The sequence below is a fragment of the Netta rufina genome (assembly GCF_964035555.1).
Source record: "Netta rufina genome assembly, chromosome: 1".
Taxonomy (NCBI): domain Eukaryota; kingdom Metazoa; phylum Chordata; class Aves; order Anseriformes; family Anatidae; genus Netta; species Netta rufina.
The window spans coordinates 10,956,686-10,982,085 of NC_140123.1; the positions used below are offsets into that span (position 1 = coordinate 10,956,686).

General features: G+C 38.3%; 1 protein-coding gene across 4 annotated transcripts in view; it reads left to right on the forward strand.

The window, feature by feature from the left end:
- FAT3 (FAT atypical cadherin 3) overlaps nt 1-25,400 on the forward strand; it is a gene marked incomplete at both ends in the record, with an annotated part of 325,298 nt that overhangs the window by 203,675 nt on the left and 96,223 nt on the right. For 2 of the 4 annotated variants that reach the window (XM_084300861.1, XM_084300863.1), the window contains 3 exons: nt 17,441-17,755; nt 19,710-19,920; nt 20,343-20,411. In XM_084300861.1, the coding sequence (XP_084156987.1) occupies nt 17,441-17,755; nt 19,710-19,920; nt 20,343-20,411 (595 nt within the window). The remainder of the gene's footprint in view (nt 1-17,440; nt 17,756-19,709; nt 19,921-20,342; nt 20,412-25,400) is intronic. The other 2 variants (XM_084300862.1, XM_084300864.1) reach the window with 1 other exon arrangement.

A 25,400-nucleotide genomic window follows, 5' to 3' on the forward strand; every position in this document is an offset into this window, starting at 1 on the left:
TCTTGATGTTATCCATGGTAATACCCAGGATGAGGGAATTAAACACTGGCACCCATGGCTGCATTTCCCCAGATATGTCTGGAAATGGGTGAGTTAGCACATGAGAGAAAAGCAATTTAAAATATACCCAACACCTGTTTTTTTTCTGCTCTGTTTGCAGAACTATGTGATGGCAGAGCATTAGATCAATGTAAATGGGATGGAAAAGTATTATTAAAACACCAAACATTATTGTGTGGTTTGAAAATTAGGTCTGCAGCCATGTGTTAAATGCTGTTGAAACAGAGAAGGATATATTAATGGTCTTCCTTCTTGTATTATAAATCATTCCTCAGGCTAAGGTTACATAGGCAAATTCTGTGGTTAATCTGTACTAAGTTCTTTTTTGTCAGGATTTAGGAATTCGTTCTAATGTTGCTTTCCCGCTGATGGATTACCTCAGAGATAAGCTCAGGATTTTTCTTTGTTGTATGTTTCTTAAGACCTGTAGCTCTTTTTTTTTTTTTTTTTTTTTTTCTTGTGGGGTGGAGCCCACCTACCAGCCCCAAATTGGTCAAATGTGTGCTTTCAGAGTGTCTCTGGTGCCAGGCTCCGTGCTTTGTGTGACAGAGTCCTTGTGAAGGGCACACGGCTTTACTAAATTTCACATTTGTGTTATGAATGTACCAATATTTTAATCTTCTGCAGAAGCAGCAGGAAATCTTTCACATGATTTGAATCTATTTTAAATGTACAGAGTCTTTGTGTTATCTGAAGCATGTCTGCCTTAGTGCTATATCGTGTGTTCTGTAGCATTTGCAATACCCATCAGCTGCCAGACTGCTAATTTATGTCTGTAAGTGTGAGCACACACACATGCATGCACACACACATTTTGTGGAGGTCTCCATTTCGTGCCTCTCTCGCTAAGTATTGCATTTAAGGCAGGGAAACATCTTTTTCTCCATTAGCAATACATTGCATCTGTGCTAAAGTCTTTTCTGGGCACAGAAAAACCTAGAATGCCTTTTAATTAATCCAGAATTTAGAAACATGCCATTACACAAGTTTTGCATCCTTTCGTCCTTTCTTCTGGGATGATCTGTACTCAGCTGTTCAGAATTCATGCCTGTTATCTCTAACAAAAGTTGAACCTGGGGTATTTTCACATCTTTACTATCCGTCGTGTGCTTTCAGGGACACTTGCTGTTCATACACACACAATCCAACCACCCTGTGATATATCCTGTTGGGATCTCAACTAAATCTGCAATTCCTTTGACATGCGTTGACTCCGAGCTGGTTTGAGATATGCTCTTTGATCCCAGGCTGTTGCAGTGTCCATGAAGTCTGACTGCAGATGGTTCCCAGGACACCCACAGATCCACTTCACTTGTGTGCCCTTTGGTTTCCAGGAAGCCCCTTGCAAGGGAAAAGCTAGAACAATTTTTTCAAGTTCAGTTAGATTGAATTATCTTCCCTACAACCTTCATTTCTCCATCATGGTTAAGACCATCCTTACTCCTGAGGTCCACTCCCTTGAGTACCTATAGTATCTGTCAGTCCACACTTGCATCATCCACATTTTGTCTGCTTCTTCCTCTGACTTTTTTTTTTTTTTTTTTTTTGTCTCCACATTGTTAATGCTCATATTGTCCAGGGTCTCATAGTGTCCAGTATTGGTGATGCACTGGGAGGTCTTCATTCCCCAAAACGGCCTCACCAGGCTGTGCAGTTCGTGAGAACCTCTTTCTAGTATACTTTGAGTTCACTACATTTTCTTTGAGTCTTATAACATCTCTTACAGTCTCCTCACCATATCTTGTAATGTCTTTTGATATTATATATTTTTCTCTTTGTCTGTACTTTTGTTTAACCAGATTGCCACCCTGTCCCCCTGCCACATAATCCTCCAACATGCAGTTTGAGCAAAAAGACATAGAAAAAAGGGCAGGAAAATGTCATGCAAAAATGTGGTAGTCCGCAAAATTTGTTTACTCTAGTATTTCAGAATAATTTCTTGTGGCAAAAGTGCATCATTGTGTGATATGTGGTGAAATATGATTGGAGTATTTAACATAATTTGTAACATGACACAAATTAAAGTATTTACTAGACGCCTAGAGATAAGAAAACATCTAATCAGGTTGAGAATCAGTTTAATAAGCATATTTGACACCTTCTTTCTCTCTAAATATATTATCATGGAACATAAGAATCCTAATGCTTTTCTTATCTGACTTCAGCTTGATAATAAGATACCAAACAATTCTTTTGCTTTTTATGAAGATATGATTTAAACAGAAAAGTACAAAGGCCCTGAAGCATCAAGTGCAATGAAATCTGCCCTCAAAAGCAGTAATTTTCTTTTCCCAGCCTAACGAATTTCGGTTGTCAGAAAACAGATTAATCTCCTCATTCTGAAATGTAATATTGCTGTTTGCTAATCTCATGATACAGAGATGTTGAAAATGTTATCATAGCAGTTCTAGAGTACATTTTATGTTTTGGCAAAAAAATAATGCTTTCTTTGGCAAGGAATATTCTAAATATTCAAAAGCAAGGATTAACATGAATAACAGAGAGCAAAAATGTCAGAATGAAAATAGTGAATTATTTTTTCTCACATTCCCTGGGAAAGTAAAAAATACAAATATTGCTAATAGTGGTCTGTCAATTTATGACTTCAACATTTCTGAAGACCAACATGTTATCTTTAATCAAGATATCAATAGAAAGCTTAATACTTTCTGTCATAGCCTAAGATATATTTGTTTTTCCCTGTGGATCCTGTTCCCTTCTACTACCATTCCAGATAACGTTTAAGGTATTGTATAAATAAAAATGTGTTCTTAACCTTCAAGGCCACAAAGGTATTTAAAAGACTTAATTGAAAAAGACATGGAGATTTTAAACTTGTCACTTTCTATTGGCACCTATTTTTTCAAAAAACAGGACCATAGTTTAAAAAATACCCCCAAAATTTCCAGAAAGCCATAAGTTTTAGACTACCCATTTTATCTCAACAGAGACAATTTCTTGTTATGTGATACAGCAAAGTGTGCCATAGCGGTGTGGCCTCTGTTGACTGAACAAGATAAGTGCATTACCTTAGTCTCAAAAGAAGTCCAAAACACTTAGCTGAAGGAATAAAAGTGCTAATTGACACATGAGGTTCAATTGCATATCATCCTCCCCAACAAAACTTTTTTTTTTTTCAATGGACCTGCACAAATTCGCTCTTTGTGCTGCAGTTTTGGACATATGTTTGTGGGATAAACTAAAATATTAAAGCTTGATCTTGTCCTTTTTGCACTGGTATTTACCAAGTATATCTACAGCTAAGGATCTGTCATGTTTTTTTTTGCAAACCACTGCATATAGCCTGACTGAAGTCTTAACTCAAGCATCTCCGCCAAGGAATGGCATTTTAAAAAGTAAAATAATATTTGCATTAAGTGTCTTCTGTTCAGGCATTTAATTCTAATATCCGACTCTCAGTATCAACACATTAATTCAAAGCTGTGGCTTTTTTAATAAAAAGGAATCTGATGCATAGAGAAGATTTTGTTTTTTTCTGCATGCCTTGGAGGCTGCCTGGTTGTAGATGACACCAGTGACAGGAAATCCAACTTCCATAAAGCTGCTGAGCTCCTGAAAAAATCCACACTGCTGCAACATGGTGCTCAGCATGGGACTGTCATTTATTCTGCTTCCTGACAGAGCAAATTATCCTATTTGGAGCTGTGGGCTGTGTTTTCAGCTCCTCAGTTCTTGCAGGGCTAATTTGGTGTCCCATCCCTCTCTTCATTGCCATAGCATGGACTGAAAACCTCCAAGCTCTGCAACTTCAGAGCCCCCGGCTTCTCTAGGTGTGCAGCCATGCTCTACTGGTCCTTGGATGCCTAAACAGAAGCAGCTCAATCAGTTACATATTCATGCTCTATTTTGTAAAGGTTCTTGAGCACATAGATTCACCAGATTCACAAAGCAAAGCAGGAATTGCATCTTAAACTTCTCGTGATTGACAATCTGCCTTTGCTGCAATAAGCCTGTGAATAAGATTTAGATATTTTGTCAGATCAGTAATCCATGGATTAGACCCTCTCTTAATCCTCCACTTCTAAAACTAGATGGAGTTACAGAGAACAAGCATAATATCTGCATATTTTGTGTACAGTTTCCCAAAGGAAGCAGTGGTGGTGTTATAGATGGTGTCATCAAGGGTAAGCATCAGCGCATCATGACCCTAGCATCTAACCATCGGAATTAGCACATGGGGCTGACATATCTGATCTCCCTGTGCCAAGGGATCACGCCTCCAGTACTGAGCCTGACAGGATGCACTTGTGCTGTTCAAGCACTCCCATAAATCAGGAGCTTTCTCACGGCTATTTCCAGCAAAGTGCCCAGCCCATTTAACACCCCCTGAGACTTCCTTAAAAGCAAAGCAGCTCCTAAAACTTTTCTTTTTCAATCTCTTCTGCTACAAACCAACAAAGCAACTCATTAGAGGGACTCCTTCTGCTTCCCTCCTTTCTCTCCCTTCACCTATTGAGGGCTAATTGGAGGCCTGTAAAATGAACCAAGGAAAATTCTTGTTTTTCTCCCATGTATCAGTCTTGCACTACCAAATTGGGCATATTGTCTCATGCCATGTTTTATTGTCCCCCAGATCACATTATCGGCAGGGCAATCTCACAAAGGTTAATAGCATTGCTAGGTTGTCTCTTGGTCTGACATTCTTGCTCATCACTCTAAATCCAGTCATTTTACCAGTGGCCTTGGACATCTCTACTGAAGTTAATTGGATGCTGCTTACTGCTGCCTTCAGACCCTCCTCTATAAATCGGAACTACTTGTAGCTTATTGTGCCTGCTCCTAACTTTAATTTCACAACTGGGAAAAGGATGTGTGGGCTGATATACCCAGCTTTTCAACCACACGGTTTGACATTTGCAATCCAATTATCAGTCACCTTGGCCATTCATTCAGTCCAACTGTCTTCCCGCTGGCATGCCATGTGTCACCACCTACTCTATATACAGCCTTAATGGGGAAAAAAAACAGTAAATTATGAGCCTATATAAATCCATTAAAGAGTTACTATGACTCCATAAACCTTGGAAGTGAAAGTGCTCTATGCAGTTGTTGGTACTGAAGTTGGAATTGTTGCTCTGTGGTTTTGGAAAGTCCCAAATTACTGAAGTCAGGAAAAAGAAGTATCTGTTGAGGGCCTTGATATCCACACTCTCAGAACTTGAACCTTCAGGAATGTGCATGGTAAGATCTTGATACTGCATTCTTGAAGAAGTGGTTGCCATCAGTAGAAAGTAGTGAATTTATATTAATCCTTCTTAATGAAATATTTCCCTTCCCCGGATGGAAAGTACTCTGCCCAGGGTCAAATGGCATTTCACTGCCCCTTTGCACAGCAGTTAATGCCATCCTGTGGCTGCAAAAATCAAATGCACGTTAAAGACTAATACTGCAGAAGAAGTGCTAAGAATATTTTAAAAGTTGTGTTCTTTTAAAATTCCTAATGCATTGCAGGAGTAGAATGTCATCTTTTTATTATTCAGGCACACAAAGATCCCTCTCCAGGACTCCAGGCAACTGTATAATTAATTAATTATAATAGTATTAATTGATTAATTAATATTAATAAACTGAACATTTTTAATGGGTTCTGAGTGTTACTCAGGGAAATCCAGTTTTCTGGCCAAGATTTTTTTTTTCTTTGCAACACATTTGGAATGTTAAAACTGCGGGACTGAGTTTCATGTTGAGTTTCATAATCCCCAAGATGACCTTGTTCCTATACTCACACCTATTTATTTATGTTGTCAATATGGTCTCAAGACATTTTGAAAATTATTCATATACATTGCTCTTTGCAAGATCACTAGCTATATGCGTAAACATCTTTCCAACAGGAAAAAATAAATAAATAAAGACGGAAATTATGTATATCACTGTTTCTTAAAACATAATACGTTTGCCAGGGTGTAAAAGTATGATTCTTCCTGATACCTACTGTGGTGCTGTTAGAGTGGTGCACATCTTCTCTACCCTTTAGCTGAAGGTGTACAAGTTTCAGGTACTTCACTTGTTATACAGCTGGAGGTGAGGGCTGGGCAAAAGCTGAATGAGAAATAAAAACAAGCCCAACTGAGGTTGTTGAGCTCTAGTGAAACCCTGTTATCACCAAAGTCAATGGGAAAATTCCCATTGACTTCCAAGTCAGAGGATTCCACAGCTGGCTCGGTCCTTCTCCACCAAGCAGCTATCTGTAATTCTTTGGCTGCTCAGATAACATGAGCTTGATTCAGCAGGGAAACACGTCTTTAGACTTTACCTGTATCTCTAGCCATGCAGTATGTGCATACCCCACTGTCCCTGGTGTGGTTTGGGATCCCGAAGCTAATCAGGTACTTGTGAATGTTTGTAGTAATTGAGCAGAGAGAAAGTTGAGAAGAGAACTGAACTGATGAAAAAGTATTACAGTGCACTGATCCTTAAATGTATGCTTTGCTGTGTCAGTGTTGTCTAAAGGAAAGGAAAAAAAAAAAAAAGGTTTTAAAAAAGGTTTTACTCTTTCCAATGAAACTCAGAGACCTCATGCACCCATCAGGTAAGGAACCAGTGGCTCTTGTCCTTTACTGATGGAACAATTAGCTGAATTTCAGTTTCAAATATTTTGTCTTGGACATCATTCCTGAGCCTGCTTTCCAGGCTGACTTTTCAAATTGGGATACTGAGTTTGGAAGAAGTAAAAAGGTTGTCCATGAATGTTAGTTTTGCTCCAAAATCAGCATCTGAATTTTTCCCGGCTCACAGTCCCATGCTGATTCTCAACCAGCTTGTAGAAGTGACCCCCATGTCAATGCAAACTGGATAGTAGATATTTATAGACACTTCGAAATGAAGACAAGTGGAGAGCGAGATAATCAGGCTTGTCTGTGTCGCCTATTAGATGAAACTGTGATTAAATACGGCCCAATTAATGCTTATTATCTGTCTAAAATTAATTTGTCACAGAAAGTTGTGAAGTAGACATCAAGAAGTCAAGTAGTATTTTTATTGCTAAAATCAAAGCAAATATTGATTTAGTTTACTTTAACTTGGTCTGACAAAAACAGGATGAAATTGCAGTTAAAAAAACACAACTCTAGAAACAGCTCCAACAACGAACCTCCTTATTTGTGCTTATCTCCTTTATCTTATTATATTTATCTTGCAACCTGATTTTTCTGAGCATTTTTTAGTCCTCACCTAACTAAAAAAATCACTTTATTCAAACATACATTTGAATTACGTAGTAATTGCAATTATATTCTCATCTAAGTGGACTGAAATCTTACTTTGTACCTCATTGTCAATAAAAGAAACTTATATTGGATAACTTGAATATCACCAAAAAAACTCTTGATTTTTATTTTCCTTTTAGATCAATAAGCAAGGTCACAACAGTCTTCCTGAGTGACAGTTCACTAAAACCAGTGAAATTTATGAGGTATAAAAAGTCCTTTTTGGCCTTTTACAAATTTAAAATATCTCCCTAGGATCAAAAATTGGAAATGAACTATACCCCTTAAGGGTCTGATTTTATATGTTTTCTACCTGACTAAGAAATTCATTTTTTCTTAATCAGATTTTTAACTGATAAGCTTTATTTTGAACATAAAACTTTAGAAGCTTCATTTTTACATGGAAAAATAAAAATTGCATTTAAATGTCAGAGACTACAAGTCAGGCTATCAGCTATAAAACTGTCTTTGAGACATTCTACATAGAATTTTCCCAGCATATGCATGGATAGAGAGCATTCATTATTTCTTGTGCATTGCAGAAAAATAGTGTAAGATGGAAATCGGATGTTTATGGCAATTGCTGAGGGGACTCTATGGCTTTCACCCTGAGATGTCTGGTTCTGGTTTAGGCTACTTTGATATTAATCAAAGGCTTGTTGTTAAGCGATGAATTCTGTGGTAGGGTTTGGGAAATAGGGAGATGAGTAAGAGGTTATCTGTAGAGAAATAGCAGAATTCCTCACCAAAGCTGTAGTTAAACAATGCATTTTCCTTCAGTGTCTAAAGCATTCTTAGAAATTTCTCCCTCCTCTGAATTAGGGACCTGCTGCTCATTGCCTTGTTCTGCTTCCTCACTGCCACCCCAAGACTAGTTAACCATCTGCCTTTGGGGGGATTTTGTTTTCTTTCAGCAGTGCATTTTAAACCCTGATTATTTCGGTAATCCTGTCTGTAGCACAGATGCACAAACAGTTTATTGACGGGTGAAGGTGGCTGCAAACCGATGACAGGGGAAGAACAAATGGCTGGAGGAGGAGCTGGAGATGGGGATGGATGCATCTTAATCTGCCTATCTGCCAGAGACAAGGTGGTGTCATCCGCTGTTAACACAACCTAGGGCTGCTTGTTAGAGCAATTAAAAAGAAAGGAAAAAAAATAAAAAGACAAAAACAAAACAAAAAATACTGCTACCTTTCCTTTGAAAATACACAGTTCTGCTTCACAGAACAGAATAGAATTTGGATGTGTTGTACCTATAAAGTTAATAACTTTAAAGAATTACAGCATATATCTTTTAACTCAGTGGTAGCCAAATAAATGTATTACCTACTGAATAATAGAAATATTGTTTCAAGACTGACCATCACAGAGCTTCACCTAAGGCTGTTTCATCAACCTGCAGTAAGCACTGGCTGTTGGCACACCTAAAATTGTTTAAAAGTAAGTTTTAAGATTATACTTCAGAACAGAGGACAACATTTCCTTGGAATACCGAAAGTTTTCTTTGAAGTTATTACTCTATTGTAACAGAAACTGCATGCCATATGATATCTCTAAAGACATGCAAAACAAGCTCCTACATTATGTCTTTTCTTTGAGTAAGTTCAGCAACATGTGCTGTGTTAGCAGGAGGCAGTGCTACTGACTTACAGCAAAATATTTGGAAGGGTATTGCCACACAGAGTCAATCATCTGCACTGTATTTGAGAGTTTCTGCTAAAAGAGTTGCTGTACTTTAATTTCCCATCAGTTTGAATATCTGGGGACGTACTCTACAAACTGATGCAGCTGCACACCAGAGCAAGTATGCAAAGTATAATTTGTTTTGCTGCTTGATTAATTAACTCCACAATGACTATAGCTTGATTAAATTCTGGCAATATATTAGCATGTATTTTTGAGCATAGTCTTTCTGCTGATAGTTGAGACATAAAATAAATTATTAACATTAGCTCTAAGAAAAATTCTTGGAAGCATCAATAAAATCTTGTATCTTTATTAAATAGTTCTCTCACTAGTACATGATTAGACATATTGACTGGTCTAGTATGAAAAAGAGAAGACTGGTAATGTGCAACAATCTTCATAATTTTGAGTAAACTCTGAAGAAGGAGTTTGGTTCCTGCTTATAGTGAAGATTGTAATCAAGTGAGTTTTGTGGATGGAAAATGAAAGGTAGTTTAATATTTGAGAAAAGGTTAGTGCAGTGAGCTTAGAAGTTGATACATACCTCTTCTGAAGCACGGAGACTGAGAGCTGCTGTATTTCTTGAGTGCTGAGATAAGATTTTTGGAGAAGGGCATTATCCGTAGCAGTAGATACAGTATAGATGAATGGTCTCACATATCAATATTTGATCACAAGTGTTTTTTATGAGAAAAGTAAAATCCACAAATGGCTGAAGTAGATATTCAGGTATGAATGGAATTACAATCAACATAGAAATTACTCCTAACAGTAAACTGCCTTAGGATCTTAATTTGCAAGCTTGACTTTATTTAAAGCTGCTTGAAGTGAAATATTCTCAGATTTGACTACTCATCATTTTCTGTTCACAAAACTCTTTGATTTTAATCTTCACTATCAGCAGGAGCTAAACACCTTCTTCAAAGTTTGCTGTGAAGATCAATACACAACTTTTATCCTCTTTCTTGCTTAGAGGCTATGAGGGTAGTTATACTTCTGTTTAGTAATAGGTTATTCTAAAGAAGTTCTAAATCCCTTTAAAAATTGTTCTTAAGCAATCACGTATCAGTCTTTATCATGTTTGTAAGGTCTCAGTTCGAAGCTGATTAAACATTCATGGGTCCAGATATTATAAGAGGACTATTTGGAGTGTCTTCAGCTTTCCAGTTTTCCCTTCATTGTATGTTGGGTTAGCAAGATTCGTTATTGTAGCCTCTTCAACTGAAAAAGGAAAGTTTTAATGTATTCAAAATGCCTCTACAGTTGTTACTTGGAGACAAAGATGGGTGTCCTACTATGATCATCTCAAAATTTCCACTCCTCTAGTTACGAACTCCACGACATGGGATGTGATAACATCAAGATCAAGCGTCACTTTAGTTGGTGGCGGTATAGCCTAAGAGGTCAGAACAATACTTTCTCCTAACAGATGATTGTCACCTGAATGATAACTGACTACATGCTACTGTTAGGTAGTAGAGGTAAAGGTTATTGGTATTTAACACCATCTAGGGAAGTAGGAGGCACATTTGGACTTGAGGGGAGTGATCAGCGTAGAGTCACTTCCAGGCAAAATTTTATCTACAGTTTGTCACAGACAAAATTAGATGAGCTTGTTACTCCTGAGGACTATAGTTTTCTTTTTACTTAGTGAAAAGAAGGGGAAGATGCTATTTTGAGATTACCTAAAGGAGTTACTTGTGAAATGGAGCAGACTGTTCTGTCATCATGGGAATTTGATGTAGCAATACCTGGTTCTGCACTCATCATAGCACATACCCATTGAAGAATACTCTAAACACAGCCTAATGCATAAAGGTTGCCAGTGTCTCCAAACTGTAACAAGTTTTAAAAGTAATGCCCATGGAAAATTATTTTTCTTTTATAGACTCAGTGTTGAAAGCTATGCAGATCCTTCCATGTGTTGCTACTAAAGGTAAAATGTAAGTCCAAAGTTTCTTTTCAGAGTTTATGGCTCTTGTTTACTTTTTAATTTTTCAAAAAGCTTGTAGAATAAAGTAGAACACAAAATAAGGGACTTTTTAATTTCAATTAGGAGTATTTCTGGACGTTCAGGTCACCCATTCTGATATTTCATACTACCTGGTCATAGTTTTCCATCTGTTTACCATCTTCTGGTCTCAGTACCATGAGTGACAAAAGTTAAGATTTGAAGCCTGTAAGACTTTCTTCAGCACACTCTTCTAATATTTAGGTTTGCAGATACTGGAGGGAGCATTTAACTCCAAATGAAAAAGCCTTCCTTCCTTCCTTCCTGTCTTTTGGCAATACAGCGTTGAAATTACCTGATGTCATCGTTAATTCTCAAATGGTGTAACAGACCATTATGCATTGCTTTCTAGCTTGGTTGTGGCTGGAAGCCATTGACTTTTCTAATCAGCCACCTAGAGAGTTTGTGTCAGTAATAATCTGGTTTTTAGAAGTACTCTAAATTATTTATTTCTCATAGTTGGCCAGAGTGAATGTATTAATTTTTTATGATTGAAAACAAGAGTCCCCCTTATTAACACATTTAAAGGAAATCAGGAAAGATCATATTGATATGATTGACACTGTTTCCTACAAGAAGTGTTTAAGAAATTTGTCTTCTGGGACAGCGCTAAATTCTGTTAGGGTAAGTGAAATAAACAGATGCCCACTTCTTTTCCAAAGCTGCCAAATAAAGGCTTAAAAAAAAAAAAAAAAAAAAAAAAAGTCCAGTTTGCTACAGCTAAACCAGTATTTGTGCTGGACAAATAAATAAATAAAATATGTAACATGGAGTTTTTCTATTCTATTTTGTATGTCTTTGACCCTGGCTACCTTCACTTTGTACCAATAATCTGACATGTAGTTCAGTAGTATTATGTATTTCAGAAAAATATTTCCTTGTAAGAATTTAGCTGCAAACTTCAGTCTCTCTCTGAAGTAGGCATAGAGAGTAATTCAGTGTATTTGACTTTAAGGTTTCATTCAGCTTTCAATGAGCTCTCCTTTATCGTCTTTTATTTCTCTTACTTGGGCTGGATTCCAGACACTCTTACAATAGGTATTGCAGCTCGTTTGCGCATTGGCAGAAGAAACAAACCCATTAGTCACTAACAGCGGGGGTATGCCTCAGCTCTCAGACTCCCTTTGATCATTTTTCTGTCTCCAGTAACTCAACCAGATTCTCTTTTCTTAAGTTTTCTAAGCAAAATTGGCTTTGCTGCTGAGGGAAGGGAGAAATTTTTACCTGAAAGCCTCATTATGCACACTCCTCAGATGAGAGGCAGGCATCTCGGCTCAGTCTTTTTGCATTAAGTAGTATCACACGAAGGAAAGTAAACAAGCAAATATGACATCTTCAGCATTTTGCAATGCTAATGACAGTAATGTGGCAGCCTCTCTTGACTTAAAAATTTGGTAGGCTGAGTATTTCCTCCTGCCAAGGAATGATATGGAAGAAGATTCTTGTTCTTCTCAAGGCTTGATAACTTGTATTAAACACCTGCTGATTGTCTTGTTGTACTTGTTAAAGTAAGATCCCTGCTAGCTACTCTCTCCAGCTGAGCTAATAATTATCTTGGAAGTCATGAGCTTTTGTTAATGAGGCTCTGCATTGTACTTCAAAGTCAGGAAGGTGGTCCTCACAGATGCATAGGTATTCTGAAAAAATTTGGGTGCTAATCCTTCTTCAGTTAAGTGTCACCCTCCAATTCCTAGGAGGGGTGACTGTCTCAAGACCAATGATTAATGTCACCAGCATTGAGGTCAGCTAGACCTAGCCCGTGTTTTAACCAATACTTTGGCAGTAGAGTCTCCTCCATGCCTTCTCCATGGTCACAAAAATAAGAAGTTTTCATATCTAACATTCCAGATGTTGCATGTTAATAACGTTGACCTTGGTTTTCACTGTGAAGGTCCACCACTGCTGAAATGTCTTTGTAGTTGATCTCTGGGGCTCCAGCATAAAAATGGATATGACCGAGTATCTCTCAGTCCTGGTTTCCTGTAAACTTATTTCAGGTAGTGTTAAAGTCTGCAGACCAAACGCACTGCAAAAGAGGTGGAAATTGCCTTACCCGGATTTTCAAAGGTCTGTTGTTATACTGAATTTACTGTATTCTGCAGAAGGAGATAGTCTTTGTGTGTTTTTCTAAAAATAATAATAATAATAATAATAAAATGTCTAATATAAATAGAAGAAATTTCAGGAGGTTATGTCCTGAAGTATACCTGTGTACCTGTTGAAGGTACATTATTGTTACTCTACCAAAGAGATTTCCAGGTGACCAAAACAGCCTGTTTTGTTATTATTTTACTGAACCATGTTAGCCAGCAGGCTAGCCATGCTGGCTAACATGGTTCAGTAAAATAATAAACATTAAAGCTAACAGGTGAATTCACATACCTAAAAAACTGTTCATTTTATGAAGAAAATTACAGAGGAATTGTCTAGATTATGGGAAAAAAGCAGTGATACCTAAGAGTTTACCATGAAAGTGGTATCTAAAGTTCATATTCTTGCTATCTGGTGCCATCAGACCCCATAAAACATGTTTTCATTTTCCTTTTAAGATATTTCTGCCTTGGTGAATGGGGGACCAGCTCTTTGTATGGTGGGTCAAGAAATTAAACCTCAGCTGTTTCCATGGCTGTATCCCAGCTCTGGGAGGTGGTGACCTCCATTTAGTCTGTGTTGACACAGCTTTAGCAGTGATATGTAACCAGAAGGGCAGAAGGAATAGCAGCTGGCGAACCCCATCTCATGCTGTACCTGGGCAAGGATCAGCGTGTCTGCATCCATTGGTGTCTGGATACCAGAGTCAGCATGGCTGGAGAAGGTGTTCAGCATTTAGAAAAGCACAAGCCGACCAAGCAGCAATTCCTCATCTCCTCTGGGAAGGTTTGATGCTGACCTAGCTAATTTCCCTACCTTAATGACTCAGAGATTCACCTGTTCTGGGGTTTTTGATGCCATATCTTCACAAGTGTATGTCAAGAGTGTCTTCTCTGTCATTGATGTATATCACCTTTTTTTCTTCTCTGTTTTCTTCCCACCATGCCATCTGCAGGTTTCTAAATGAAAGGACCTTGCTGGTCCTGAATGACAGCTTCTCTCCTGGCAAGCTGATGCCTTGCACATCTGCCTTTCTCATTTCCAGAGATACCAGCTGCGAATTAGCTTCTGTGTCCTACAAATGTCCCAAACTCCCTTCCCTCCTCTGTTACTTTTCTCTGTGATTTCTGGCTCTTTAAGAATTTTGCTGAGAACTATGGTTCTGTTTGAACTGAAATTGCATTGTTTAGAGGGGCCTCTAAATGCTGGCGTGATGCAGTGTCCTGATGGAAGTGGTACCTGCAGAGCAATGTTGGGCAGATGCTCCAGTCACCCCAGTTCCTTATGGTTTGTTTTGACACTGTGCTGGGTTGTCTGGGAAAAAGAAAAAGAAAAAAAAAAAAAAAAAGAAGTTATTTTGTTTTAATGTGGTGGTGCTATTTTTTTGTTGCTTTGGTTTAGCTTTTTTTTTTTTTAATTTTTATTTTTTGTGGGGGCAGAGGAAATTTCTGCAGCTCTTCACCTTGTTCATAGCTGGCATATAAAAAGCCTGGGCTGGGGTTAGGCTGATGAAGGAGAAAAGAGGGTCATATTCACATAATAATCACATAATCACATCTCTGGTATGGGGGCGGCTTAGTTAATTAATTTACACGCCTGCAATGAGAGGGCTTTAACTTACACTTCAGCTTCCCATGTCTGGCACTCGGAGCTTTTCGAGCAGAGCTGGAACCTGTCGTTTTGAAAAGTTTTGAGTGTTACCCAGAGAAAAGGGCTTAGCTGGTATGTCGTCCTCTCCAGGGATGTAAAATTTTAGACAGAGCTGAACTCACTAACTCTGGGACTTCTCTGTTAATTTCTGTTAATTGCTTGTCATTTTGTGTTTTAGCCATTTGTATTTTCAATTAGCTGTCAGCAAATATTTTCAGTGCAACTTTTCTGTTGCAGAAAGGATTTCCCACAAGTTTTAGCTTTCAAAAACAAACAAATGCCTGTACCTATTTGCTGCCATACCATTTTAGCTGTGATTTCAGCAGTAACCTAACAAACTGTGAGACTGTGTGCTGGTAAGACATGAGGATGGCTTAGCTTCTCGAGCAGCATCTTGACTTAAACAGGTTTTTCATAACAGTTGCTTGGCTGCTTGTATCACTGTTTTTCAGAGATTTTGTTATTACTACTATTTGTAAATTTTTTCTCCACCCTGATTCATTTTTTCCTTTTTTTTTTTTCCTTTTTTTTTTTAGGTAATTGTTTTTAAAACTTGAGGAAAATGTGTTTGTTTTATTTTTTAAAACTTTCACTCATGTTCTGTTCAGAAAACACGTTTCCCTAGTCTTAATTGTATTTCCTATACATTAAAAGCCTTAGCCCCACCAAAAATACATTTATTTTTTTTTGTATTCTTGTCCAACATTTAAATAAGTGTGTCTCCCCTTGTTTCTGAGCAGTACAGCTGTCCTGTACTGCCCAGTATCACTGAATACTTTGTCTGTGGAGTCAGCAGAAATCCCAAAAGCGTTTTTTCTTTGTTAACCTGTGTTTTTGCTGAGAGCTCAGCCAGTTCTGCCAAAGTAGAACAAAAATGGGATCAGCCTTAAAAGTGGGTCAAAAGTTATTCATTGCCTGTAATAGGAAGGGGGAATATTGGTAGAATTGGCTTTTTACTTGCTGAAAAAATTCTGAAGTTTTCCTGGAGCGGTAAAGCAGAATGGCTGAGCTCCCCGGTGGCATTGCTCTCTCGTGATGGAAAGGCAGATCCACAGCCACATGTGCTGCCGTTTGGTGGGATAAATGACATTTTGGAAAGTGTGTCGAGTGGAATCTGCTCTCCCCACAACCTGCCAGCACCCACTGCCCCCTTTGCTGACAGGTGGCACCTTGGTGGAAGGCATGATGGGGACTGGATCCCGACTGGATCTCAGCTCCCCATCATGAGGTGGCCATCCCAGCAGGTGCTAATTGCCAACCCTGGTGGCAATGTTAGGAGCAAGAGGCCATTACACATCTCTGGGAGAATAAGTTTCAGACTGATTTGGGGGATTTTATGTTGCCGCTGTATATTGCCACACTATTTATTCATCTGTAAATAAGGGATTTAAGTCCTTAAGGCTTTAGTCACTTCTAATGTATCAGTTTTCAATAGTAGAGTTAAAACCAGGAAATACAAATGGTGTTTTGCTTTTCTCTTTGAAAATGTTATTTTTCTGCTGATCTCAGTATTAAATCAGGGTTACTGTAAGTTTAGATATCTTGTTGCAAGGCAAGAACAACAGCATGGGACAGGATTCCCAGAAAATGTTTGCTTTGCCTCAGGATTGGACATGAGGAATATATTATTGTAAAGGAGCACAGAAACATTTAAGGAGAAATAAAGCACTGAGCAGTTAACCAGCAAAGCAATCGATGTGCAAGGATGGGTACAGGCCAGGCAACTGCACATAATATCTTGGCTTGCTATCACAAAAAGTTGCTGCTGTGGCATTTTCCATGTTAGCATACATAGCTGAAAGTGAAATCTGAACTTCTTTCATGAAAACAGAAATAACTTTCTGTATTATTTCTTTATCTTTAGGAAATCCAATCAAAAATTTTAGGGAGAAGCTTGAAACATATTGATTGCATTTTGAATGCATATTAATGAAGCTCTTGAGTGTTTGTTGAACTTTGATCATCTTTTTCTCACAGTGTTTCACACTGAAAAGTATTAGTAATTATGTTTAAGTTGCAGCTAAATTGTTAATTAACTTTTGTCTCAAAGATTTTATTTCTTAAGTATATGTGCCAGCATAGTGTGCTCTTTACAAAGTGCAGCAGACTTTTTTTTACTACATGCCTCTCTGTGCTTCTTACACTCATATAAAGTAGTTTTGGAAGTAATGAGCTGTCAAATCCCAGGTAATGAATGAAAAGAACCGACAGAAAATCCTGTCATTGTTTAAGAAATTCCAAATAATTAATGGGAAAAAATGACAGGGATTCTTTTAGGATTTAGGAAGAAATTCTTCATTGTGTGACTGAAGAAATTTTAAAATATGTTTGGAAAAAAAGTAGATATACTGCTTATGGCTTAATTCCAGTTCACTCTTCTTCTGAGATAAAGTCTTGCCAAGTTTGAGGTAAAAGGATTTGCTGTTTTGAGGAATAGGTTCCTCCTCCACAACTTACCTGTTATAGATTCATCTCAAAAGGAAAAATATTCCTGATTCCTTTATTTGCCATTCTGGGTGTATTACAGATACGCACTCAGCATGCTTGTAGTGAGGATGTCTTGGGTAGAAGTATTTATCACGTAGAAGACCTTGTAAACTACAGGTTAGGTCTGGGGAAAGAGGGATATTTCCTCATGTTTCACGATGCCCTTTTATGAAGTTCTGCTTTACCCGTTCAGAATAATGCCTCTGCTGCTGTTGTTTTTCAGGTAACCGTCTCGGATGGGGGCACGTCTCCCAAGCAGTCCTCGGTTTGGGTGGTGGTTCAGGTTCTGGATGAGAATGATAACAAACCACAGTTTCCGGAGAAAGTCTATCAGATCAAACTGCCAGAGAGGGACCGTAAGAAAAGAGGGGAGCCAATCTACAGAGCTTTTGCTTTTGACAAAGATGAAGGCCCTAATGCAGAAATCTCATACAGCATTGTGGATGGAAATGATGATGGGAAATTTTTTATTGATCCTAAAACAGGGATGGTTTCTTCTAGAAAGCAGTTCACAGCAGGGAGTTATGACATCTTAACAGTAAGTACTCTTCCATCAGTATACAAACCCATGGTGTGACTTTTTTAAAAAACAGACACTGTTATATAAAGAGTGATACATGATTGTTTAATCTGTGACCTATATATAAAGTCATAGATTATCTAAATGTGTTTTAAAAATCTCATGTTCACATATAGCTACAGACAAAAAATCGAGTTTGCGAGTGTTCATGCTGTGACATATACTGAATTATTCTGACTATTCAGAATTAGCTTGCAGATTGTTGAACTAAGTCATTCCCTTAAATGCACAAAACTGAAGACCAAGGGCTTGTCTGCTTACAAAATTATATCATGTTGAACTGGGCTGATGCAGCTACAAATGGATATACAACTTTTGTGTGGACATAACTGCTTGCCCTCATAGAAAGGTCCTTATATTGTCCAAATCTGGAAGCTTTCAGGGAAGGGAAGTACTGTGTACTGTATGTAATAGTACCTTTCTTGGTGCATTAAAAGATTTAAGTGTGGCAGCAATTTCAGTTAAAAGTAATCTCTGTCAAAATTATTCTGCCACAATTCAAACCATGTAAACGTGGCCAAAGACAGAAAGGAGACAAGATGGTATTGTTGATATGAAGAAAGACAGAGCTTGCATGTGTAATCTTCATCTACAGCAACAAGCCACAGTTGTATTGGAGGAGTTCACCAAAAATGTAAAAAATAATAGACAGAAAATTGTCAGAGGTCCACAGTGAGGCCTGTAGTAAAGGAAGCAATGACATTTACATTCTATTTTACATTTATAATGAGTCTCTGTTGAGATACTTTCATGGGGTTGAAAATTGTGACAAGAAAACAAAAGCATAAATACCAAAATATTGAGAGATACCCAGTAATCAGAGGCCAGCACCCTTTGAGTGAATGCTTTTCACTGTGCAGAGGTGGAAGGCACGTCTGGGATCTGGCCCCCTTTGTAATGTAACAGCTGAAGGTCTTCTACTCAGCTTCTTTCCCCTAAGGGCCTGCCAGCCTGAGCCGAGCAGGGTGACGAGCGCTAACACCAAACCCACTTAACACATTTCCAGAGAAAGAAATAGGGTATGGTATTTCAGGAAAATATTTCCTATTTTAACAGGCATAGTAACAGCATTTTTGTACGCCGGTGGTCCTATATAGCCAGAAGCATTTACTTATAAAAGAAAAATCCCTCGTACTCCCAGAGCATTGATGTTGTTCACTGAAGCACCCATTTTGTAACCTACATTCTCCCTTGTCTTATCCCTAGTGTTTGTCACTGGTCATCTTGTCTAAAATCATAAAGCATGACAGGCAAATATTGAGTCTATCCATCACTCTAGTGTATATTATAAAATAAAGAATTAGAACCAAGCTGGGAGGCACTAGTGAACACTACTGAGAAACGAAAACAAGGAAAATAGATGTGGAAAATCTTAAGTTATATTTGTTTGGGAAAATGGGGGAAATGATCTGAAACATATTTAACTCAAATATAATACTAATGAAGGTAATATAAGGAATACCAATCTTATTTGTAATACTGATGACTTGAAAGCAATCAAACATGGTCTGGGTGAGCATGTGTTGTTAAGTGCATGGCTTAAAACACAGGGACTGCCACCTTTGCTGCAAGACAGAACTGGCTGGAAGATGTCATCAGAGAGGGAAGCCAGCTCTGGAGACAGGGATCTGGGTATGGTGCACATCTCCAGGAGGCCTCACACCATCAGTTCTGTCAAAATATTTCACTTTTAAATCAGTCTTTTCAATGTAAAGTCAAAGTGTAATGGAAAAAATGAATAACAGTGAAGTAAATGCTTAAATCCCTCTTTTTTTTTTTTTCTTCTCCCTGGGATTTTGCATAAAAAATTAAAGGGCCATTTTCCAAGAAGGTGTCTTCTTGTGATAGAATTAGGTCTGAACTGCCAAGCTGGGATGCTCAGTCTGGGTCCTGTTTTCTTTACACCCACCAGATAAAGGCAGTGGACAACGGCCGGCCCCAAAAATCTTCAACTGCACGCCTCCACATCGAGTGGATAAAAAAGCCTGCACCCTCGCCAGTGCCACTGACTTTTGATGAACCCTTTTACAACTTCACCATCATGGAAAGTGATAAAGTGACGGAAATCGTTGGGGTGGTCTCTGTGCAGCCATCTAACATCCCTCTCTGGTTTGATATTGTCGGTAAGTTGGGAGCCAGTGGCAATAGGAAGAAGCTTCAAAAGCAAAGCGTATGGATATGTGGTTTTGAGAGCAAGACAACTAACATGAACTGTCTCCCCAAAATTAAAACCACTTTTGTAATGCTGAAATGGAAATGCTATATATATATAGCAATAACAATAGTAATAATATTCCTGCTTTTGTTATGACTCCTTAGCTAAGCTGAAAAAAGCGCTGTATGGCTGAATTGTTTTTTTTCATAGTATGTTATTTACTGCAATCTTAATGTTGTCTGTCATTTAAATTCTATTGTCATACTTTGCTAATCTCATTTCTAAATGTATTTATGGTACTTAGACTTGCTGTCCCTCATTTCTCTCTTTCTTCACCTTTTTTTCTGCATTCTGTTCTTTTTTTTCTGCTTCCGACTGCCCTGCTTCAAGGTGGCAAGCATGCTCGAGAGATGTTCTATATTCTACAGACAGCTTGTGGGCAGAACTGTTCAACAGAAGGTACCCTTAGTGCAAACACATTTGCTAAAATACAACTATCCAGGCTGCCTTTTATTTTTGCAAGTTCTTTGAGACAATTTATATTACATCTTTCATAAGTGCCTGTGACAGGATGCAATGCGACACATGGATGTGCTGCGTTTCTTTCTATGACAGCTTTTACCGTATTTGTGTCCAATTATTATCATTTTATTCACGGATTTTCCACAGTTTATCACAAATAATTAATTCAAACTTTTCACAGTCCAGTGCCATCCATTTAACTGTGAAACAGAATGGGATGCATCAACATATGGGTTACAAATGGAGCCACCAAAAGTTTGTCTTGAATGCAAGCTGAAAAAGAGAAATGTGTTTTGATGTGAGATTTCAACCACAAAATTGCCTCACATAAAATTGCTTACAAAAATAGGGAGAGAGAAGTATACTTAGCAAAGCAGAGGGAATGCCATAGAAGTATTAAAATCCCAGTGAAATGCACTTAAGGATGTAGTTGCCAGAAAGACAGGGACTAGAGGGTCTCACTTGGTTGCAGTGGAGAAACAGGAGTCAATGTTCCTAAGCATTGTTTCCTTGCTTCTGCTGCTAATTCGGTTACGTCATTTAAAATAAAAGATCTCCAAATCGAGACTTCCCCCAGCAGCACAATGACCCTGCAAAGTTACAGCGGTATTTAATATTTGCAGATACTTGTAGGTAATGTTTGTGTATCCTGGGATGTCAAACACTGTCTGCACAAAGCAGTGTTATTTAAATGAAGGGTTATAAAGCAAATACTATATGAAAGATTAGAGAAACAAAGGCCTTTGCTACAGACTTAGTGGAAAGGGTGCATCAGCAGTCTTTATTTACAGGGATTGAGCCCGGCTTCCATTTCAGCATAGCTATTTGTGGATGGGTTTAGCCCACAGGAAGGGCAAGGACCACAAGAGAAAGGGTCTGTCAGAGTCATTTTCATCCACCTTTTATTGCCAATTTGTGCAGATGAAAGGCAGAAGCAGCTGCATTTCCTCTTTGAATTTGTAGCAAGGTTTCTGGTGCCAACAGCATTAAAATTAAACCCAAAGCTATTATCATGTTCCGGGGTTCCTGCTAGCCTCTGGGGAAGGACAGCATATGTTTCCTACTGTTTCCCTCCCATTCCCTTGGCTGTTTCAGTATGCTGCATGCAATTTATTAGCTAATGTTTACATTCCCTTTTTCTTCCTCACTGACCCTAACTTTCGTCCCAGGAGAAATCCGTCTTTATTGATATTATTGACACTTTTTTCCCATTTGAACCTTTTGCTGGACTCCTCTGCCCTTCACAGCCTTTTGGTCTTTTCCTTGGTGAATTCACCGACTCATTAAAATGCTGCCTGTGTTAAGCACTGAGAGAAGCCCCCATTCTTCAGCTGCCTTCTTTTACATTGTTAGACTCATTTGCAATCTAGCAACACTTTATAATAATATTTCACATTTGCCTCACAAACAGAGGTGATGGGAAGAACATAATGAAATTTAAGCCTTTAATTTGTCACTTACTGTGACCTTTATGGCTAAAATACTTCAAATGGATTAGAAGATTTTGGCTATTCAAACAATGCTAATGGTTTCCTTATAGGCTATAGCTCCTGATGCTGCACGATGCAGAGGGTCACGGAGACAGAGCTCCCCTAGACTTAATGAGAAATCGATGACCCTGACCATCCAGTTTGGTACTGTTGCCATATGAATGTTGCCATTAAATATTACTGCTGTTATTAACAACAGCGCTAGCAACAGCCCCCGTTTCTGCAATATGAACAGCCAGCAATCCCAGGCATGCAGATGACTTTGTTGTTCAGACGCTCTGCATACAGGCTGCAAACACAAAGTCCACCCTGAGAGGGTTATAGATACTGTTTCATGTTTAGGTTATCTTTGCTGCCTTTAGTCAGTGTCAGTATCAAGAACACTTATTCTTCTTGTTCTGCAATATCATCATGTAGAAAAAGAGATATCAATACTTTCCTTTTGGAGGAACACTGGGAATTCTTCACTCAGAGGGTGGCGATGCCCTGGCACAGGCTGCCCAGAGAAGCTGTGGATGCCCCATCCCTGGAGGTGTTCAAGGCCAGGCTGGATGGGGCTTTGGGCAACCTGGGCTGGTGGGAGGTGTCCCTGCCCATGGCAGGGGGTTGGAATGGAATAGGCTTTAAGTTCTTTTCCAACCCAAACCATTCTGTGATTCTACAATTCTAACAATGGTGCCTGATGAAAAGCCCAGTGAAAGATATAGGTTGTTAGTAGAAGTTAGTTCTAGGAAATGGAAAGCTGTACTGGACTGCTGATGCAAGAGAGGGTTGCTATGCTGTTGTAAAACCTAGACCTGATCCCACTCCATCTGGTATTTTGTGATTTTGGACCTCTGTGCACAGTTCACAGTAATGTCAACAAAAGCCCTGAAGGCTTATGTAGAGGCATGGTTTAATACAGAGTTTGCAGCTTGACCTTTATGTTTATGACCTTTTCAAACTAAATGGGCATTGGAATTCCAGAGGACCTCTTTTTTAATGCATAACATGCACTTTCTCCAAGCTAAAGAAGGGGGGAAGGGTGGCTGAAGATTAGGCTTTCTAGGCTGCTGTTTGCCTAACTTCAGTATCTAATTTACACATACATTGTATGCACCTTAAAATACTGCTTGTTCTTCAGCTAATCACCTCTAAGATAGGGAATGGTGCCTTGCAGACAGGGAGACTAGAGACAAACAGGATTGGTTGGTTATTTTGTTGTTTAATTGGGAATGGTTGAGATGTCACTGCTGTTTTCTGTTTTCAGAATGCATTCAATACCATTCTCAGTTCATGCAGATCACACAATGCAAAAGACATGAATGCAGGTTGTTTAAGTTATGTTAAATTTATTCAGTCATTTCCAAAAAAAAAAAAAAATTTTAAAAGAAGTTCCAAGATAATTCATGACATCTTTATTTCTCCCAGGTAAATTGAACCCTCTGTTTCTTTCTTCCTTTGTTAGTGGTGGAAATGGTGTGATGATTACTTTGACCACTGGAGCTAAGCTGCATGGTGCTAGTTTTTGCTTAAGTAGCATGTTGCATAACATCTCTCTGATTCTCCAAATTGGCCTCCCTCTATCTTTCCCAGCCCATGCCTTAATAAAACAGACAAAATTTTAAAGTACATCTGGAGTTTTTTATCAAGGGTGCTTAAATGGCAATAATTTTAAGATCTATTAATTTTAATTAATAGTCCATATAATTCACAGTTCTGCAAATTTTCCTTAACATCAAAAACATGTACCTCCCTAGCCTCCTTTCAATTATATTCTCAGAGAACTAGCTAATATACCTTCTAATTTATTTTCTGCTTTTTTGCCCTTACCTTTGGCTTCTTAGCAGCAAACCCAGAGCTTTGAATCTCCTTGCAATAGTTTTATCTTTCTGAAAACTTAAACTCTGCAGTATTTTCTTCTTCTTAGAGTGATGTAGTACATAAGACAATAAATCTTTGCATGTTATGTTACTAATATGTATTATGTTGTAATTAACAAAAGTCTGTAGTCAAATGAGTATTTCATAAGGTGATCGTTAAGTTTATTTCCTATTTTTGGAAACAGAAATATTTGAAATTTGGCTATTGGTTCTTTCCCTGGAAATCCTAGAGGCACTTCAGACTTGTCCGTGAGAGTCAGGGTGAATTTGCTTTCTGTATTCTCCTCTGAGTCTCTTCTCTGAGCAACGTGAGAGTTGTAGCAATAGACCCACTTTATCATCAGTGTCCTCAGTGTTGCTAGTTTACTTTGGGGCAAGACAAGTAAGAATCCTTTCTGCTCTGAGAAAAGTTGTCCCAGAGTATTACTCTCTAAATTAGGTCGTCTCCTGTATTTCTCTTCTCCGCTCTTCCGTCATGTTAAGCCAAATGAGTCTTGTGTGAAGATTGTGATACATCCTGGCTTTTTTACATTTGAACATGTAGCTTAGCTTGTATGTTCTTTGCTATCTGCCAGTGAAGGAAGGGTCTTCGTTTGGGGATGTCCTCCTCCAGAATTCAGAGTAATTAATCTTGGCATCTAAGACCCAGCAATTCAGAATCTCCACAGTCATCAGACATTTCTCAGGTGTATATTCAATCCCACTCTTCTTGATCATTCCACTGGAAAAAAGGAAGAAAGGCCCTCAGATGGGACTCATTTGCCTACAACTCCTCCAGGTTTGCTGACATGTTTTCTTCTCAGAGGAGGAAATGATTTCTCACAGCAGGATAATCCTGTCTAAAACAGCGTATCAGCAGCTGATAGGAACATAAAGAGGCTCAGCCTCCTACCAAAAATAAGCTCCATCTAGGACGAGCACTACAAAATAACCTTCATTGCTTGCAGCAAATACAATAATCAAAATGCAAGCAGAATATGCATGAAAATTATTTTTTTTTCTTGAATTCTAAAAAGGGTATAGTGGTAGTTGCACTGTATCTTTCCTTACACGAATTTTCTAGTTGATGTCTAGAAATCTCATTAGAAATCCCTTTTAAACAGTTCAGGAATCTTTCCTTGACCAAATTGCACAAAATGTGTGGTAAGCTTGACGTCAGAAGACCCCTCCTGTTAGTCATGTAAGATTCAATACCTTTTTTTTTTTTTTTTCTTAGCCATCTCTTTTTATAAAAGGAAAATTATTTTTTTTCTAGCATGCAGGACTTTTTTTTTTTCAGAAGAAAAATATGCTGATAGTGATTATGAAGCCCAGAAATGAGCTAAGAAACAAGGTGACACTCCAGATTCAGTCAAAAAAATGTAATCAAAAAAATCTAAACCAAGAACACAACTGGTAGGCTGTTGAATCAGAGGTGTTCAGGTTCAATTCCCTGATACCTCCTTCTTACATGTGCTACATAGCATCTCCCAAATTGAAAATAAGGGCTGTGCTGGAAAGAAGTCATGAAGCTGTAGCAAGGACCAACAAATAAGCTCCTTTGTACCAGGGGCTTCTTCTGCAGCTGTCCTGAG